Source organism: Dendronephthya gigantea, unplaced genomic scaffold (genome assembly GCF_004324835.1).
Source record: "Dendronephthya gigantea isolate DGI-Jeju-01 unplaced genomic scaffold, DenGig_1.0 000061F, whole genome shotgun sequence".
Classification (NCBI taxonomy): Eukaryota; Metazoa; Cnidaria; class Anthozoa; order Malacalcyonacea; family Nephtheidae; genus Dendronephthya; species Dendronephthya gigantea.
In genome coordinates, this window is record NW_021163071.1 from 1,006,537 (window position 1) to 1,024,306 (window position 17,770).

At 37.5% G+C, this 17,770-nt stretch overlaps 3 protein-coding genes across 5 annotated transcripts; 1 reads left to right on the forward strand and 2 right to left on the reverse strand.

The window, feature by feature from the left end:
- Positions 1-480: 480 nt before the first annotated feature.
- On the reverse strand, positions 481-7,716 carry LOC114530222 (eisosome protein SEG2-like). Of its 2 annotated transcripts, XM_028551802.1 has the most exons (5): positions 7,652-7,716; positions 4,910-5,119; positions 3,295-3,409; positions 2,752-2,933; positions 481-2,509 (listed from the first exon to the last, which is right to left on the reverse strand). In XM_028551802.1, exons 2-5 carry the CDS (start codon positions 5,115-5,117, stop codon positions 816-818), a joined length of 2,199 nt encoding a protein of 732 aa, XP_028407603.1. In that variant the 5' UTR covers positions 5,118-5,119; positions 7,652-7,716; the 3' UTR covers positions 481-815. The 2 variants fall into 2 exon arrangements, with proteins under 2 accessions (XP_028407603.1, XP_028407602.1); XM_028551801.1 differs by lacking the exon at positions 7,652-7,716 and having other exon boundaries at positions 482-2,509; positions 4,910-5,148.
- LOC114530223 (mucin-like protein) lies at positions 5,610-9,998 on the forward strand. Of its 2 annotated transcripts, none has more exons than XM_028551804.1 (5): positions 5,610-5,864; positions 6,244-6,351; positions 7,052-7,228; positions 8,806-8,976; positions 9,169-9,998. In XM_028551804.1, exons 2-5 carry the CDS (start codon positions 6,246-6,248, stop codon positions 9,402-9,404), a joined length of 690 nt encoding a protein of 229 aa, XP_028407605.1. In that variant the 5' UTR covers positions 5,610-5,864; positions 6,244-6,245; the 3' UTR covers positions 9,405-9,998. The 2 variants fall into 2 exon arrangements, with proteins under 2 accessions (XP_028407605.1, XP_028407604.1); XM_028551803.1 differs by having other exon boundaries at positions 5,611-5,839.
- Positions 9,534-17,756, reverse strand: LOC114530220 (DNA-directed RNA polymerase, mitochondrial-like). The gene is made up of 15 exons (XM_028551800.1): positions 17,631-17,756; positions 16,808-17,142; positions 16,323-16,574; positions 15,704-16,115; positions 14,976-15,181; positions 14,380-14,541; positions 13,788-14,070; positions 13,452-13,686; positions 13,134-13,342; positions 12,667-12,857; positions 12,169-12,402; positions 11,483-11,758; positions 10,789-11,124; positions 10,571-10,659; positions 9,534-10,334 (listed from the first exon to the last, which is right to left on the reverse strand). Exons 1-15 carry the CDS (start codon positions 17,746-17,748, stop codon positions 10,220-10,222), a joined length of 3,453 nt encoding a protein of 1,150 aa, XP_028407601.1. The 5' UTR covers positions 17,749-17,756; the 3' UTR covers positions 9,534-10,219.
- Positions 17,757-17,770: the final 14 nt, after the last annotated feature.

Consider the following 17,770-nt stretch of genomic DNA (forward strand, 5'->3'; position numbering starts at 1 on the left):
TAATGATTTCCAATATTTTCTAGTAGGAGAGAAAGTGAAATTCAGGTTAACTATTCCAAAAGACCCATGCAAAATGCATATTCAGAGTTCAAAAAAGGGTGCACCTCCATTGAACTTTGAGCACTCCAGAGCTGAAAATCCGTCCTTGTCTATATTAAACATGAAGTCAGACTGTTCAAAATTCGTTTTTACAAAAGACTCATCGCAAACGAAAATTTATAAACAGTAAAATGTTGATGCTAAGTCAATGGTTTTCAATAACCCAGCAATTAAAAAAAATGGAAACAAAAAAGGTTAAACGAAGTTTTTCCATTTTCATGCTGTGCCACTGCTCCAAAAACGTTTTGTGACCATCGTATATAATTATGTAAATGGCACGCTCAATAGCTCACGTGCAGGCGGAAGTTCTCGTAAATTTGCAATGAAATATCCCTATTGTAAACTGTAAAACCGTTACTATTTACTAGAACAATCCGAACGACTGTACTTTATTTATAGCAACTACAAGATATTTAAACAAGCGTTTGGATTAAAAACCATACGCTATAAACATAATCTCAAGCCCACTACAATATTAAAAGTACCATCTTTAAAGTTCAAAGACTTCTCTAAAAGTTCTCTCTGTACAAATTAAATGAATCGTCTATTCTATTTTTCTAGTATATCAAAGCGCCCGATTGGGTATGTTAGTGTTTCTTCATTGACTATTTGCACTTAAAATATCCTTGCATTATTCAACTTTGCGCATGCGTTTAAACGTATGTTATCAGTTTATCAACAAATATCAATGTGTAATTTTTTGAACTTCTAAATGTCTAATCTCTTTTCTTCTTCGCAGGACTTGCCATACTTCGCCTGTTTCCGCTTAGCTTGTGCTTCTTTGCAGACTCTTTCGATTTTGCGATCTGTGTTTTGATCACCATTGCACGAGTCATTTTGTGCAACAGCCTGTCGACTTGACCTGGCTTCGGTAGGGATGACTCGCGACCCTTTATCAACGCCACAGGGAGATCGCCCTCCTTGGCTGCCATTCGTAATCGAAGTCGATACAGCTTCGCTAATTCGACAATATGTCGTCTTTCAGCCTCAGATGCAGTGTCTAATGTCCCTTCCTCTCTACTGGAGTCCGTCACCAGTTCACTCATTAGTTGGTTCGCGTTTAAGAGAAAATCCAAATCAATATATTTGTCCATCGGGTTTTCATTTGAAGGCTTTGAGGATACTTTCTTAGACATAGAATCTTTTTGCTCGGTTTCTTTCGAAAAACTCTCACTGGCTCGTTTCGAATCTTTGTCTGTTGTTGCGTTGGTTGGGCTTGCTGGACGTTTGCTAACAACGCTTCTTTGCTTTAATGGACTGTTTTTAGTTTTAACATGTGATTTTGCGATAATCTTTGTGGTCTTTTTGGAGCCGCTATCTGGACCTTTTCGAGAAAGTTTGACGCCAACAGGGCTTTTCCTTTCTATCTTGCTCACCAGCGCCATTTTACTCGACGATTCTCTTGACATCATACTCTTTTTTGTAATTTTCGATGTATTTTGTTTAGTCAGGCTTCTTTGATATAACTGGCCACGCGGTTGGCTTCTTTGGTTTTTCACAGGACTTCTATGAAAAACCTGTTTGGTAGGACTTGTTTTCGGCGATGAGTTGCTTTGGAATGTTTTTGAACTTTGTATTTTCGGTGACTTTCTGATTACAAATGGGCTTGTGGAATAGACTTGCCGATCTTTACTCGTAGATGAACTTGAACGAGTTTCTATCGCCTCAAATCTATTGCTGAAAGAACGGTTGGTTTTCTTATCGGATGTGACTTGCTCTTGGCTATCCGACTTGTTATTAGTGTTACTTCGGAGTACACGAAGTGCATTTTCCCGCTCTGAACTTGTACTCGTACCAGTTTCTTTGTCCGGTGATGTTGATATATTGTTGTTCTCCTGCTGTAAGGGTGGCGATGATGATGATGGTATTTCGTGTGATTCTTCTAGTTCGTTCGTACCTCCATTTACAATTGATGGTATAGGATCATTTCTGGCACCAATTCCATTGTCCTCCTCGCCAGTTTCGTCATTGGGACATAGCGAAGATACCTGGCCATTGTCAGAACTTCTTTCACTTTCTTTTTCAACCACGTCTTTGTCCAAACTTGGCAACGGTTTTTCGCAATTGTCAGCCCTTTTTTTGTCCTCTTTCACCTCAGCTTCTTTATCCAGACTTGGCAATGGACCTTGGCTATTGTTAACACCTTTTTCAGCACCTTTCTCATCATCTTTAACATCATCTTTCACATCATCTTTTACATCATCATTTACATCATCTTTTACACCATCTTTCTCATCATCTTTCTCATCATCTTTCACATCCTCTTTTACGTAATCTTTCACATCATCTGTCACAGCATCTTCACCACCCAGTGATGTTTGATTCGTACTTTTGGCAGTTTCATTGGTAACATCCATTGTAGTGTCTGAATCTGGCATGGTGATAAGTCCTTCATCTTTCTCACTCGAAGCTATGAAAAAATTGTTGTTTAGCTTAAAAGTAAAAGTCAAAAAGCACAATGTAGGGACCTGTAATGGCCAGTAGGTTTGGTTTTCTTTGTAGTTTTGTTGCAGAAAGGATACTAACAGCATTCTAGTAGGTCAGTGTTACAAGGCTTAAGAATGTCCATGGACTTTTTCAACATCTTCCCAAATACTGAACTGAGTAATGTAAATACTGACATCACAATACCTGCAAAACTTTCATCTTTACCTGTGTTTTCCAATGGATAGTTTACATTATTTGGTATAGATCCACCATCTAATTCTTCGCCATAGCCATAACTTTCTTCCATTAAAGAGATTTGTGATGAATCATCAGGTTCTGTTTCATTTTGACTGCATTGCTCAATAGCACTGCTTGTTTCTCTTGACCTCTGAGCTTCTTCAAAATCACTAATGGAAATGTACAGTGTAAATGTACAGTGTAAATGTTGGTAAATCACCTAATGTATCTCTCACATATCTAATGAAAAAAGTTGACAATTTTCAGTACATTTTGTTGCTCAATACCAAGTTATTTTATTTACTTGTTTCTAACAGAGGTTCTGCTAGTAGTAGATGATTAAGATAAAGAAGATAATTTAATCTTCTAAAGATGTTCATAGATTTTTGGCAAAGTTTGAAAGTCCAATTTTGCAAAATGGATTGTCAAATTAAAAAGGAACCTTTGAATTTAACTGCATCTTGCAAATGTCTGCAAAAAAACAGAATATTTTTGCCAAAGGTTTTATAAGATTGTTAAATTATATCTAACCATTCTAAAGATTCCACAGTTGCTTGCACTTCATTAACATGATAGTGTAGATTTGTGATGTTATTAGTGAATGTGTGTTCTTGATCTTCTAGATTTCGTTCCAATCTTCTGATTTCTTAACAATGAAATATATATAGTGGAAATTATTCATGAGATCATTTGTAAATGGGAATTATTAACAAGGTACAATTAGTTGTCTAAAGTTTATCACTTTAGTGAACTAAAGGCAACATTTTGCTCATTTGCAAATGGTAAAATTTGAATAAATTGGGATCAAGATTGTTTTCTTATTGTTGATTTCACATAACTTTTCAAAGCGTGGTGGCGAAGTTCATTGCGAAGTTCGCAATTATGTTTCGAATGTTCGAAGTTCAATACGAAGCATTAAAATATATTGTAAACTATGACTTATCAATGTAACTGCATAAGATAAGACCATTTCAAATTAAAAGAAAACTGTTTTAGTAAGTTGACTAAGTTCTATTTGAAAAGGTATTTTCAAATTGTTTATGAAATTGACCTTCAAAGTTTGTTTTGAACTTCGAACAATCAAAACGTAAGGCCTGTTTTCCACTTCAACCGTATTGTAACGTAACGTAACGTATTTCTTTGTTTCCGAAGTATTCGACCAGAACTAACGACTTTAAAACAATGAGATACGCTACGTTTCGCTACGATACGGCTGAAGTGGAAAACGGCCTTAATTGCGAACATCGCAACGAACTTTGCAACCACGCTTTGAAAAGTTATGTGAAATCAACAATAAATGGTAATATTTTCATACAAACTATGGCCAAGTAAGCAGTGCAATCTGATCCAATGTGAAAAAGAATTTAAATTCCAACAAAATAAATGTAGAAAAACTCTTCAACAAAATGTCTTGTGTTCATGAACTGTTCTTCATGTCAAGATTATTTTAAAAAAATCTCTTCAACCTGTACAGCTATTTAAATGCACCCAATCTCTTGGCAGCAGAAATTTCCTTTGTTATTGCTAAAGTACTAAAATGGTTAAGCTGGGTTAAGGCAAATCTTTACATTTTTTACAATTGCTTCTTTACAAAGTTCTAAAACGAACAGTGGTTCAGAAGCATGTGAACTAAAACACATGATTATAATTTAACCCAGGGTTAGAGCTGACCTAACTTTGAACAACTGGCCCCTGATTACAACAACCTAGTGCATGTTCGTTTAGAAGCATAGTAGTGTTTAATCTGGTGTATAATTTTCAGTATATAAATTTATAATACTGTAATGATTCAGTTTCTTACATTATTGGCTAAAATTTTCTTTCAAAATATATGTAAATGCCAACAGAATGTTAGTGAAGTCAATAAATGTGACATAGTGTTGTCAAACACTGACTCATTTCCGTCTTCTTTTTTGTATTCATATCAAAATTGTCACATATTAAGAAAACATACGTATATTCTTCCAGTTAGTCTATAGCGCTCAGTGGGAAGATGTTTATTAGAGATTATTTATTTTAGTTAAAAGATCAACATGTCATTATCACTGATATGGATAATTTAGCATACGCGTATGCTTTAACTTAGAAAATAAATGCCATCACTGCATAGCTTATCTAAAAACATTTCTTTTCATTCAAACTATACCTGCAAAGCTGTGACGAAGGAGTCTTTGGAGCTCTTCGATAACTGTTATTAACCCGCCAATTTGACATTGGACAGAACCGTCTAATCTGCATATTGAAACGGCTGAGGCAATAAGCTTCTCAAGGTTTTGAAATAAGTCCGCCCGTTGCTGTTCTGTGCCGTTAGCAGGAAGAGAATCGGGACCATTTACACGATTTTGCGACGCCATTTCTACACGAAAATGAGTAAACTCAGCTGTAAAGCACGCTGTAAACCTGAGTCTGCGTTATTATAGCAGTGGTCGCGTGATGTACTTCATCTATTATTCATTATTATAGTTATTGAGTTAAGTTCGGATTATTTCTAATTTTATTGGAAGATTTTTCTCAGAAGACTCAAAGCTTGAATAAAAAAAAATGATTCAATAACGAAGTGAAATTTTAAATTTAAACGAAATAAAGCTAATGAATAAAACGAGTAATAAATTGCCGTCTTGTCAAACTTAATTTCGTGACGTTCTGGAGCGGATATTGAAGCGGCTGTTTCAAACCGGGATTAACTTCAATCTGTCTGAACCAGGGATTCTAAAAATGTACTTCCACCCCGCTGTTTTTGTTGATATTTCTTTTAGTGTGTTGTCCAATGAAATAAAGGCGCGCGTAAAAATTATAATAAGACATCAAATTGTAGCCAAAACAATTCACACAAAAGAAATCTTTAATTCAATACTCTGAGTCTCTGGCTGTCGCGAAGTTTATGAATACGTTTATTAAACGCACTGCTGTCCAGCATAAATTAACATGATATTTGCCCTATATCTACTATGCTAATGTGCAAATTATGTGATTAATTGTGACAATAAGATTGATATGTGCCAACGTGGAATGTTTACACGATGAGTTTTAAAGGAATTTTGTGCCTTATTCGCTGATCTGTACTTGGTATTAAAAGGTAAATTTCATATTCATTGCTAGAGGTATGTATTCTTATTAGCGTTATGTTCATGATAACTTTTATTGTCAGTATGCAATGTGTGATCAATTAACAAATATTAGCCTTTTTTATTGACTGCCTATGTAGCACAACACTACCTGGCACTCGGATTTATAGCAATCATAATACATTTTTTTTTCATTTAGTATTTGCTTGTTGCTAGTCACCAAGTAATGTTAGAGTTAATTGCAAATATTCATTTGCAGAGAGAAAGGGCATACGTATGGGGGTATATATATTCCAGTAAATGTTTTAAATAATCCCAAACATGATACTAGAAAGCCAAACTGTCAGATGCGAGTACAACCAGCAAGATCCAACACTCTTTAGCAAAGCAGATTTAATATGGTTAATTTCATTAGGGATGTTGAGTTTTCAAAGAAGAGGAACTGGTATATTATTGACATGGTGCTTTATTGGTGTTGCTGTTCTGTATTGTGTGTATGTTATAGGCAAAAGTGTTTTCATAGGTAATTTTAAAAATATTATACTCTCAACTTAACTATTGATGATGTCCTAATTGAATATTTTGTTAGATGTTGAATGACATATATTGCATATCCCTTGAAATATGTATTAAATTAGGCCCTGCTGGACTTGACATTTATTTAACAGTTTTGCTTGAAAATTACAAAAAAAAACAGCAGTTGGCAAGGTAGCCTAGTTGACAAGGCCTGCCTAGGTCATGTCAACAGCCTGTAAGTTATAAAGATAGGAGCACAAGGGTCCATGCAGGACCACATGAGTAACCGGGGAAGTTGGGGAAGTTGCTGCTATTGCAAGATTTCCATCTGCCTACTAAAAAACTCTTCAAGGACCATGCACCTACTAATTCAGAACCAACCACCATCAACTTAACTGAAATATATATATATTAAAACAAAATGAATTGTTTGAAATTGTGGAATAATCAGAAATCATGAAATTCTAGTGCACTTTCACTATTGTTTTGACCTCAAATCAGCCTCAACTTATTCTCATACTCTTTCACTGATGTGTAAAAGCATCTAGTGTATAGTAAAATACACAAGTAGGGCACATCTGGGTGCATTACAAGCTGGGTCGTTAACATTACCCTTCCTCTACTAAGTAGATATTACTAGTAATGAAATAATTGGTATTAAATTGATACAGATGTGGATAATGTGAATGACTGTTTGTTTTATACAGTTCATGGTGGTTACAGTGAGTGGTCAGAGTTCACAGCTTGTTCTGCAACATGTGGAGGTGGGGCGAGGTCCCGGACACGAACGTGTACAAACCCAATACCTAATTATTTTGGTCAAAACTGTTCCCGGCTTGGAGTAGCAATAGAAACATTGGAGTGCGGTACCAAGCCATGTCCAAGTAAGGATTGATGTCTGAAACTAAGCTTGTGGTCTTGTGGTTAGAAGATTAAAATTTAATCTAGCTATGAAAAGGAGGGAATTTGTGGGGGTCTATATATTACTCTCACATTGAGGTGAAATAAACTGCAGTACCCTAATGATCAAATGAAGATGTGCATAAAAATTAAAATATGATATTCTAGCCATATAATTCTTCAAAAGATATCCCTTGTTCAATACCCTGGTTTGTTTAATAACTGTTGAGAAGTTAATGAATATGTTTGATCGCATAATGCTGTTCTCCTGCATAATATATATTAGCATGTTATTTCAGATCTCTACCAATATGCTAATGAATATATAATTTCAACAATACGAATATTACAGAAATTTTGTCCCTGACATTCAATGAAAATAGGGAAACAAGTTGTTTTTATGTTACCTGGGTTTTCAGGTCAAAAGTCTGGCATGTCTATTTTTCCACCTCAAACAACACGCGAAGCACAGCCTACAGGAAGCACGTGCCCCACCCTCTAAAAAAAGAAATTTTCAAACGTTCTCTTTTGTGTGATAAAAATTGCCCTTTTTATTATTATGTTTTGGAGGCTTGTGCCTCCCTAAATCGAGATTTTTACGCCTCTGCGCAAGGTATGCTCAAGTGCATAGCGACTACCGGTATCATTTGCGCGATGCTGCCAGCACAATAAAGAGACGCCATTTATTAAACAAAGGGACGCTTTTTATGATCGTAATGAGCACAGCTGGGTTTACGTGTAAACGTATGTAAATTTATGTAAAGTGACATATGACCATCAAATCCACACTGGGTTAAATTACAATATATCATCCGTGATCCGTTATTTGTCAGACCCTCACCCGACTTGCATTTGGTAGTGCCAGTTACTCGGTTTCCTGTATCATCACTAACTGTAGCATCAGCATTTTTGTTTAACCGACATCTGTCACATTTTGCCTTCCTGGCTTGCGAGGTTAATCTGCTTCCATTACAAGGCCCGTTTACACTTGTGCGATTTTCGTCTTTTGACAGATAGCTATGAACGAGTGAAATGACGGATGTTCAAATAGGAGCTCGTACGCGTCAGGGGCTGGTTCAAAACACCGTAACAAAAGCCGGTTAGCTTAACCCTGGGTTAAAGGAAATCTTTACATTAAGTTTTCTTCTCGCTTGTTTACAAAGTTGAGAACCTTTTTTCATGAATTTTTTCTAGACCGATGGAAGTCATATTTTCTAAAGTTTTAAAACGAACAGTGGTCCAGAAACACAAAAACTAAAACACTGTCACTGGATTAAAGTTTAACCCAGGCCGGTTATAGCGCTAACTAACCTAGCTTTGAATAACTGGCACCAGAGCATTCGTAGTCGTACACATTACTCGTTCACATCTAACAAAACAAGAAAATCCAACATAAATGTAAACGGGCTTTAGGCTTGTGTTAGCGTCATTCTTCATAGCAAACATATGCAATTTTGTATCATGAAATAACTCCTGTGCAGCACGGCATTTGAGGCTGACCCCACTTGAATCACCTGCAAAAATGACGCCCACCAATAAACCACCTTTCTAATTGTTTTAGTAAATGGCCAATTTAGTGAATGGCTCCCTTTTGGTCCGTGCAGTGCGTCTTGTGGTGATGGTATACAATCTAGGGAACGTATGTGTAACAATCCTTCGCCACAGTATGGTGGGGCGGATTGTAAAGGCGTTGCTAAGGAGGATAGAAAGTGCAGTAACAAACCATGTCCAGGTTAGTTCTTGACGGATAAAAAGGGTTCATATTTATCGAAGTTAGCTTAATTAAAAGTAAGAGGGTAATATCCGAACCTCGTCTGAAATCCTTAAAACCTATGAATAAAAATTTGCAAGATTAAGTGTTTGAAAACGCAGTTGGACACAGTTTTATGCTATTTTTGACATATTTTCGTTGGTATTCTTTCAGTAAATGGTGGTTACAGTGATTGGGGTGCTTGGTCTTCATGTAGTGTAACTTGTGGTATGGGTGAGCGGGCACGGTCTCGAAAATGTGATAAACCCGAACCTCAACATGGCGGCACAAGTTGTGTAAAGCAGGGCTTGGGTGGAGATAAGGCAACCGAAAAATGTACCACAAAACCATGCATAGTTACCACTATGACTACGAATAATACAGTAAACAAAAATAGCACGACCAAATAGACTGGGAAGTATTTCTAGCAGCAAATAACGACCTGCATTTGATGTGAATAATGCAGTGAACAGTGGTAGTAGTCTATAGCTGATGTGTCCAAGCTCTAAAACCGCACACCAAACAAAAATCACAAAATAGACAAAAAAGTATTAGCACCTGTTAGCACTTGAATCTCTTACACAAGATGAAGGCTTAGCCTTGAATAGTAGAATGTAATCAATTCTGCTCTCGACTGTTTGTGATCTTACAGAAAACAACTAATATTGTGTATCACCAAACCTCTTCACAATGTTTTCCTCTTTGAAACAGAAACTGGTCACAATTCAATTAAAAAAACTTTTCTAACCAAGCAAATTTTCAATTGTCGTTTCTTTAATTTCAGCACATTGACCAGTTTTAAAATCTTTGTTCCGCAGAGGAAAACGTTTGAAAATGAGGTTGGTATATGGCAGAAGTCAGGCTTTGTTTAACGTAGTTAGGAACGCACAGCGCTATATAATATCGCTATGATTATTTTATTAATTTCCATGCAACTTACTGTTTATTTATTGTATGCACTGAACACCTTATTTGTATTCTAATACATTCTAATTCAAAGTTCATCGGCGCAAGCTAATTTACGTTTTCCAGTTCTTTGTGAGATATTTTTAGTGTCACCAGGTTCTTTGACCATAAGATTGAACCACGTTAAACATTTGACCATGTACCATGGTGACTTTCGTTGATGTTTTCACAGGCGCGTCATTTTCAGTATATCAGATGGTTCATTCAGGAACTCCATTACGAAGCATTACACCAAGATCGTTATTATTGTAGGATGACCTCAGCTGAAGAAGTACGTTGATTGAAGTACTTCGTTGAGATCAAGCGACCCGCGTTCCGGAAGTGGGCCGAAATGAACCTCGTCACGGGTTGAATTTTTTAATGGTCGACGCATCCTAGTAAAATATGAAACCATCTTTAAAGCACCTGAGGTATTTTCGGGCCAGGTTTATGATGCAAGATAAGTTTGTCGATTGGTTTTGAATTTAGGAATGCAGCAAAGCACCTACCTCCACTGGCGTTTCAAAATTAGGGAGCGATCGGCGCGGGCAGCATTAGAAATGCGGGTAATGCAAAGCACTGCTATAGTTTGCATTCTAAGAATGAAATATGTCAGATAATCGCTACTTACCTTTTCTTTCCAAATTTCTTAACGAAATGGTTGCGCAGATCTTCAAGGATGGGCTGACGGTGTAGGGAGACAAATTGTTCTCGACATATCTATAAGTATCGGGAATTGATTTTAAGAAGTGTTTGAATAACAGTGTACATTTACTCGTGAGAATAAGGCTCTAGTGAGATTCAGAAAAGGAAAGGCAGAAAAGATCAAGTTTTTGCCATCCCTTTTACCTTATTCATTGTGTCCACATCAGCTGCGTGGGTCCAGAAACTATCGTGGACAGACGTGAAAGTCAGACCATGCTTCTGACAATGTAGCGCAGTCAGCATCATATGACATGAGTCCAGTGAATGTATAAAGTTCGGTGGAAATCCACCCTTTTGTTTTTCGAGGTTTGGTAACATTTCTCGGCCAGGTACACGGATTTTGATGTGCTGAAGTGGAGTTCTTACTTCACGTTTGGTCATTCTATGGTAAGATTGCATCACGGGAAGATTAAGTGGGGTAATCCAATCAACGCAATGACCACTTAATGCGATTTGAGCTGCAGCGCTCGTAAACCAGTCCTAAAAATTAGGGATGAAATGGTGAATTGATATCTTTTTTTGAAGGTGGATATTTTCGAACTGATAGAGCCAATCAATATAACTGGACATATAAAAAAAAGTTGTATCAAACGGCCACTCGGCCGCTGTAGTAACAAACATGTCTTTATCCATACTTCCGCCCCTTATCTTTCAAGAGTTTGGTACGAAGTTGGTCAATCAATATCTCTGTTAAGGCGAATCTGTGCAATCCGTTTAGAGCTATTTTATTTTTCTTTAGGATCAACTTATATTTAGCCATTTGTGTTGTAAGAAAAGTAAAATACCCTTTCAAACGTTTTCATATTCTAACCAAATAGATGACAGTTAACAACCACACCTGGATATCTTTAGCAGCATGGAACATCTCTCTGATGCTTGCAAACACATTTCTTGTAAGGTAAGATGAACCTTTCCACACCACGCTGGGAGCCAGTCCAAGATCATCCAGTTGTCCACTGATCTGTCTACGACCCCCAACAAAGGTCACGCCATAGACCAAAGTCATAACAGTCTGTTTTACCACCTTACGACTGACTTTACCAACTAACTGCTGCGCAATTTCCACCCCATTTGCCGCATCGCGTTCACACATCTTCTCCACCAACCTCGCAACCTGAAATTTACAAGAGCGGTGACATTGTGTTCAGTGAATGCAGATCTATTCACTATGGAGTTGTCTGTTGCAAATATCCAAAAAATGAATAATTTCACTCCAATTAGCCTTTCTCACGATGACGAATATGCCGCCATTATTGGGGTACTTTTTTCAAAAACCGTGAGCGTTAAGACTTGGTAACGGCGACTGTCTTTAATTTTAGGCTGAATTTATTCTTCAAATGGTCTGTTTATTCTAAAAAAATTGCTTTTGATGTTTAAACATAATTTTTAAACCCATTTCAGAGAATTGAAAGTACCCCAAAACGTCATCGTGAGAAAAGCCAATTGCATGCTTCAGAAAGAGTGAGAAAGTGCTTCCGAAAGTTCGACTTGTTTCGCTCAACAAAAACCACTTATTCATCTTACTTCTGAGTAAACATCCTCAGGTCTTTCTGAAGGAAGCACATTCACTTGTTTCCCGCCATATTCATCGCGACCTAACGCAGCATAATGCTGTAGACCATTACACGATCCATCCTGCTGAACTGGCAGATGAGAAATGAAGTTCTCCGGATCACCAGAACGGATCGCCTTTGATATCTCCATACATGTCGCTAACACCTGCCATTTCTCATCAGCCGTTTGCCACCATCGATTACCCTGGAATGACGGATTTAGAGCTGAAAAATCTGCCTATGTCATTTGCAAAATTATACTTGTACATTGATGGAAAATGGCCGTAAAAGTAGCTAGCTGTCTATCAAAAAGTTGATAAACTATCCACTATAATTACGTTTCCTTTTGAAACATCATTTTAAGTATGACATATATTTGTCTTTTTCACAGTTCAGCGATATAATAAAGCTTTTTGCAATAGAAATAATAGTATACGTTCTTATATATTCACTAATTTTTATACGATACCGTGAGTGGATAATCAGCTGAGTCATGAATTTCGTCTAATAGTTTATCGGCATAGTCAATTCGTTCTTTCAATGAAGCTTTTTTCAACTTTCCATGTAAATTGACCAAATGAACTTTCAGCCAGTCCAGGCCTTTGGGCCCGAGAGGTTTTCCTCTGGAGAACTGGAGAACACCCCGTGTAGAGTCGTCACCTATGTACGAAAATTACATCAGGAATGTTTTTCTTCTGTGCGTGCAAATGTGTGTCACAGCTGGTTAGCTCAGTTTAACTCGTGTAGTACGTTTGATCATAATTTAGCATTAGTCACATGTAAGAAGTGTGTTTTTTGATGATGGGCGGATGAAAGGTTAGAAGTGTGCTTATTGATGAGGGGGGGAGGACAGGTTAGAAGTGTGCTTATTGATGAGGGGGGAGGACAGGTTAGAAGTCTGCTTATTGATGAGGGGGGGGGGACAGTGATACCCACCTACATGACTGCCATAGGGTGGTATTGGGTATGCCCTGCCGCGGAAATCCAAGTTGCATGGCATCCAGAAAGTCCTCTCTCGGACATGATTTGCCACAGAGAGATGGTACAACATAGCCATTCTCAGCGCATGCGCCTCGTGTAACTCTTTCTTTGCATTGGTTTTCTCCTTAAGAAAAGCTGTGTATAACTCTGGGTGATCATTTAACCTGAAAATGATAACATACATCATCTTCAAGTTCTTAATGCGTTACATGCTTTCAGCAGGTTACGAGATTATATTTTTTTTAGGAGTTAGTAAAATAAACGAATACTAACTCAGGCTTGAACTCTGGTATTTTCGGTAAATCAGGTCCTGGGATCTCTAGTAGCTCATTTCCTTTATCGTTAAATATATCAATCATTAAATCAAGTATTTTGCCATTTACTCTCCACCCGCACAGCCCGAGACAATTAAGGCTGTCATATATCGTGTTCAGTTTCGACGCCTGGCAAGCTTCTTCCAAAGCGGTGAGATTTTCTGCTGTTTTGTCTTGACCTCGTGCTAACTGAACTAAAATGATAACACAACACTCTATTGACATTGGCTAGTTGGAATAAAGAGTTTTTATAGAGGTTTTTTGTGAATTAAGCATTATCTTCAGTATATTTTACCGGAGAACACCAAGTGTCCACCATCAGTGATTGAGGTCCACGGTCTGGAGGGAATTAACATTGGCAGTTTACTGGCAGGTTGTGAGATATCTCCACAATTACTGACATGTTTTTGATACAGTTGTATTACACTCGGATGTGCCTTGATATAACCTGATACCGTGGTGTGTTCGTATTCATAGGTATGGAAGAAAGCAGGAGTGATCTTCTCTTTCTTGTGGTTGAACATATTTGCGTCTGTCTCACATTCTCTGATAAGCATGTCAATCAGCGTACAACCAACCTAAAACGAGTTGCCACATATAAATTGAATGCACAGGTTTCCTCATAGGCAGCCCAGCAAATAATGTTGGTTCGTTCGTAAGGTTACGTCATTGTATTAGTGTTACTATTATAATAACATGATACAATGATGTTATTATAATACACTGATACAATGACGTAACCTTACGAACCAACATTGTTTGCTGGGCTGCGTATGGTTTTCCCCTGGGTTTCGTTATATGCAGGTTATAAATTTTATACTACACCTTTGGATAAAAATTTAAATTTAAGTAGTAATGGGGTAGTAGCCGAGTTTCGTTCTGCTTACCAATACTCTAATCGAGGTAGGCCATGGTGTAATATCACAGTATATTGAACCTTCATAAGGCGTCGATTTTTCCAGTTGTAACCACATCTCCCTCGGATTCATCGTTTTACATGCCTCGGGATCGCAAGCAAGTCTTGCAAATTGCTCGTACATAACTCTGATCTTAAACGAGAAAAATACAATACGATGGGAAATTAGTTAGGCAAGGGTTTGACCATGATATTTATGCAGCTGTCTAGGGCAAGTTGTACGAACCGTGTTTAGCATAAACGGTAAAAGATCAACAAAAAAAATGAATAAAAGAATAAGCTGTGTAAATTTGATATGGTGCAATGGATCGCGGTAACATGAGCAAGATTCAGATTTTACTTTAACTACCACTATACTGCTACAATTGAGGAACCTGGAGTAATGCAGTAAGTCTATCAGGTTAACCAAACACGAGGGCAATTGTCCAGCGAGAGGTGGTGGTAGTCGAAATGAAATCTGCATCACCCGCGCTATTAAATATAAGCAGAGTTTGCATAACCTAGCCCTTGAGCACTTATAGCTAAACGGTTAATCTTTCTGTCTTTAGTTACATTTATCTAACATACTTTATCAACAACGCCGGATTTTTCTTTATGTTTAACGGCGTGCCTATTATAAACTTGTGTTCCAACAAGCCAACAGAGATAGTTCAGTGGTGCTCCGTACGACTGGCTGCATACTGGTCCAGTTATCGTCTCGACTGCGAGTGCAGCGTACTCCTCACACGGTACCATTATTCGTGTAAATGGTCCTGTTTTACTTCGTTTGTTATCTAGATGTAAACCAAACAGGAAATGCATGACTTAGCTTCTTGTCGAAGTGGAATTATGCAGTTCGGAGATGTTTAGGGTGCTATCATATATAGTGGTTAGTGCTTGCAAGAACAATGCCTTATTTTAGGAGTCTTGTTGAAAGCGAAACGAAATTACAGACACAGTACAGACTAACAGTTCGCGCTTTGCCTTCTTAACTTGCGCTTTCTGGTCATGCTTTATTTATGCATTCTTCATACTCTTATGGTGTTTCAAAAATGAGTAGTATAATCGTATTAACGCGTGCATATAAATGGTTGAGAAATAACGCGACCTATTTCTACACATGCAAGCAACAACTTGACTCTATTAGCGAACACGATTTTCTCCGGGTGCTCTAGCTTTTTGTCATAAAAACGCTGAAACAGTATTGGAATGTTTTGTTGCTAAAAGAAAGCGTGTTTCTCTTAAACCCAACTCTTTTAACATATTCATATTTTTCTTAAACCCCAGGAACACGAAAAGTAGTGTTGAATTTCCACCTGTATTTCCCGCCTTAACCAGCTCAATTTCTCGTTCAATAGCAGAGGTTAGTCGCTGTTTCCATTTTGTTTGTATCTCATCAAAACCCTTGTGATTATCCTCGCTGCTTTTCATCACGTCTTTTTTCTTTTCCACCGATTTTATGGTCCCAAACCCGACTCTCTCTTGTTCCAACTGTTGCTCGAAGTTCTCCATAACTTCTCTCACAAGTGTTTCAGGTACATTATACTCTATATTTTTCTTATTTTCTTCATGGAGAGATTGCACTAAAGGTGAAATGTAGGTCGAACGTGTGTCCATACATATTTCAGCCTCATAATTTGGGTAGACCATCCGTATGGCTTCTAGTATGCGTTTCGCTTGTTCCCTTGTTAAAATGGATTTCTTGAAGATCTTTTTTATGTTATGACCCTATAGAGGAAGATATTTGAATGTCTTTATGGAGCACGGATGTCATTTTAAACAGAAAAATGCGACTTTAAGGACATCAGGAGGTCAGTTTGAAGTACTTAAGCATAGGCATCCGGTATTCACTCTTACTAAAATGGCCTTCAATCTATTTGATAACCTTGGACCTAAGGAGAAGGTTGGTTTGTTCATCTATCTGTCTGTTTATACCTGGCTATTCATTTTAGCACATATTTCTTTTATCATTTTCGCATCTTTAAACTGTCCATAAAGATCCAGCATTGCAGCATATGTCTGTATGTCAGGCTTGACATTATCTCCAGCCATATTGTGAAAGAAAACCTGACAGTCCAGAACTCGTTTCTTAGCTGCAAGACCATGGAGGATTTTATTGAATGTAGAAATGTCAAACTTGTGTCCTTTGCGCCTGCATCGGTTGAAGACCTCTATTGCTCCATCTACCTGTAAATGAAAGATATGAGAAAGTCATAGCCCATCCTCTAATATAACCATGGAGCAGCGTGGCAGCATCTTCAAACAACTTTACATCAAATGTGGTATAACAACTGCCTTTAGAAGGAGTTCGTCAGGAGAGTTTAAGTACCCTCCTGAGAAGTTGATCATTCTCATTGCATGCCTGCAATTGGTATGCATAAAGGAAACTCTGTCATAGTCGATGTACCAGGCTGTCTTACATTTCCACAAAAGAGATATGCATCAATTTCTGCAAGTCGGGCTGCTTCATCAATAAAATTATCATTCTTCTTCTGACTTCTTTTTTTCTTTACACTTGGTAATCCTTCAAACTCTTGTGCATGATTTTCAGAGTACAACCCCAACTCCCCAACTCCATTTAGCTCTTCTAAGACACCTGAGTTATCAGCTTTGTTGATCCCATTATCATTATATTGAGTTCTCGATACATGCAAATGAGTTGTGTTTTGTCTTGAATGTAAGTTCACCAATGTTTTTGTTTGAAGTAACAGGCTGTTTTGGTCTGGTATTAGCCATTGTGCCGCACTAGAACTCACTATAATTTTTGAAATATAAACATACATCAAGTGATACATCAATCTATAGTTTACGTTTAGAGATATCATATGGCATATGTCAGTCGGATAGGTGTCTAGTGTCTAGTGATATACTATAAAATTCTATGTTGGGTGTGAAATCTGCATTATTATTAGTTCTTGTTCTAGTCCCACCACTTTTGAACAGGTTTTTATATGGGATTGCTATTTGTCATACTGATTTGTCATACTAGGGTAAGCAGTTGGTCGTTAATTGGTAACCTCCAACCAATGGCTAATCTGCCCCTGGCTGCCAGTGGGCTTGTAAATATCAGTCTATCTTGCACATGGTGCATATGCAGTTATGGCTCACAAATATACTGAATATTATATACTGAATATTGATTAATAAGATACAGATTGGCACATTGATTGGCACATGAAATATCACGCACACTGGCTGACATGACATGCAATAACTAACCCAACCATTGGAACGTATTTTTACCATATTTTGCGAGTTTAGTGAATTTAATAGATTCCTCCCACTTCTTCACAAAAAATAAATATCGTTTACAGTAAGAAAAACATATTTTCGCACGGTTTACACTTCTCACCGTGATCATTTGTGCCATGAAAATTATATCT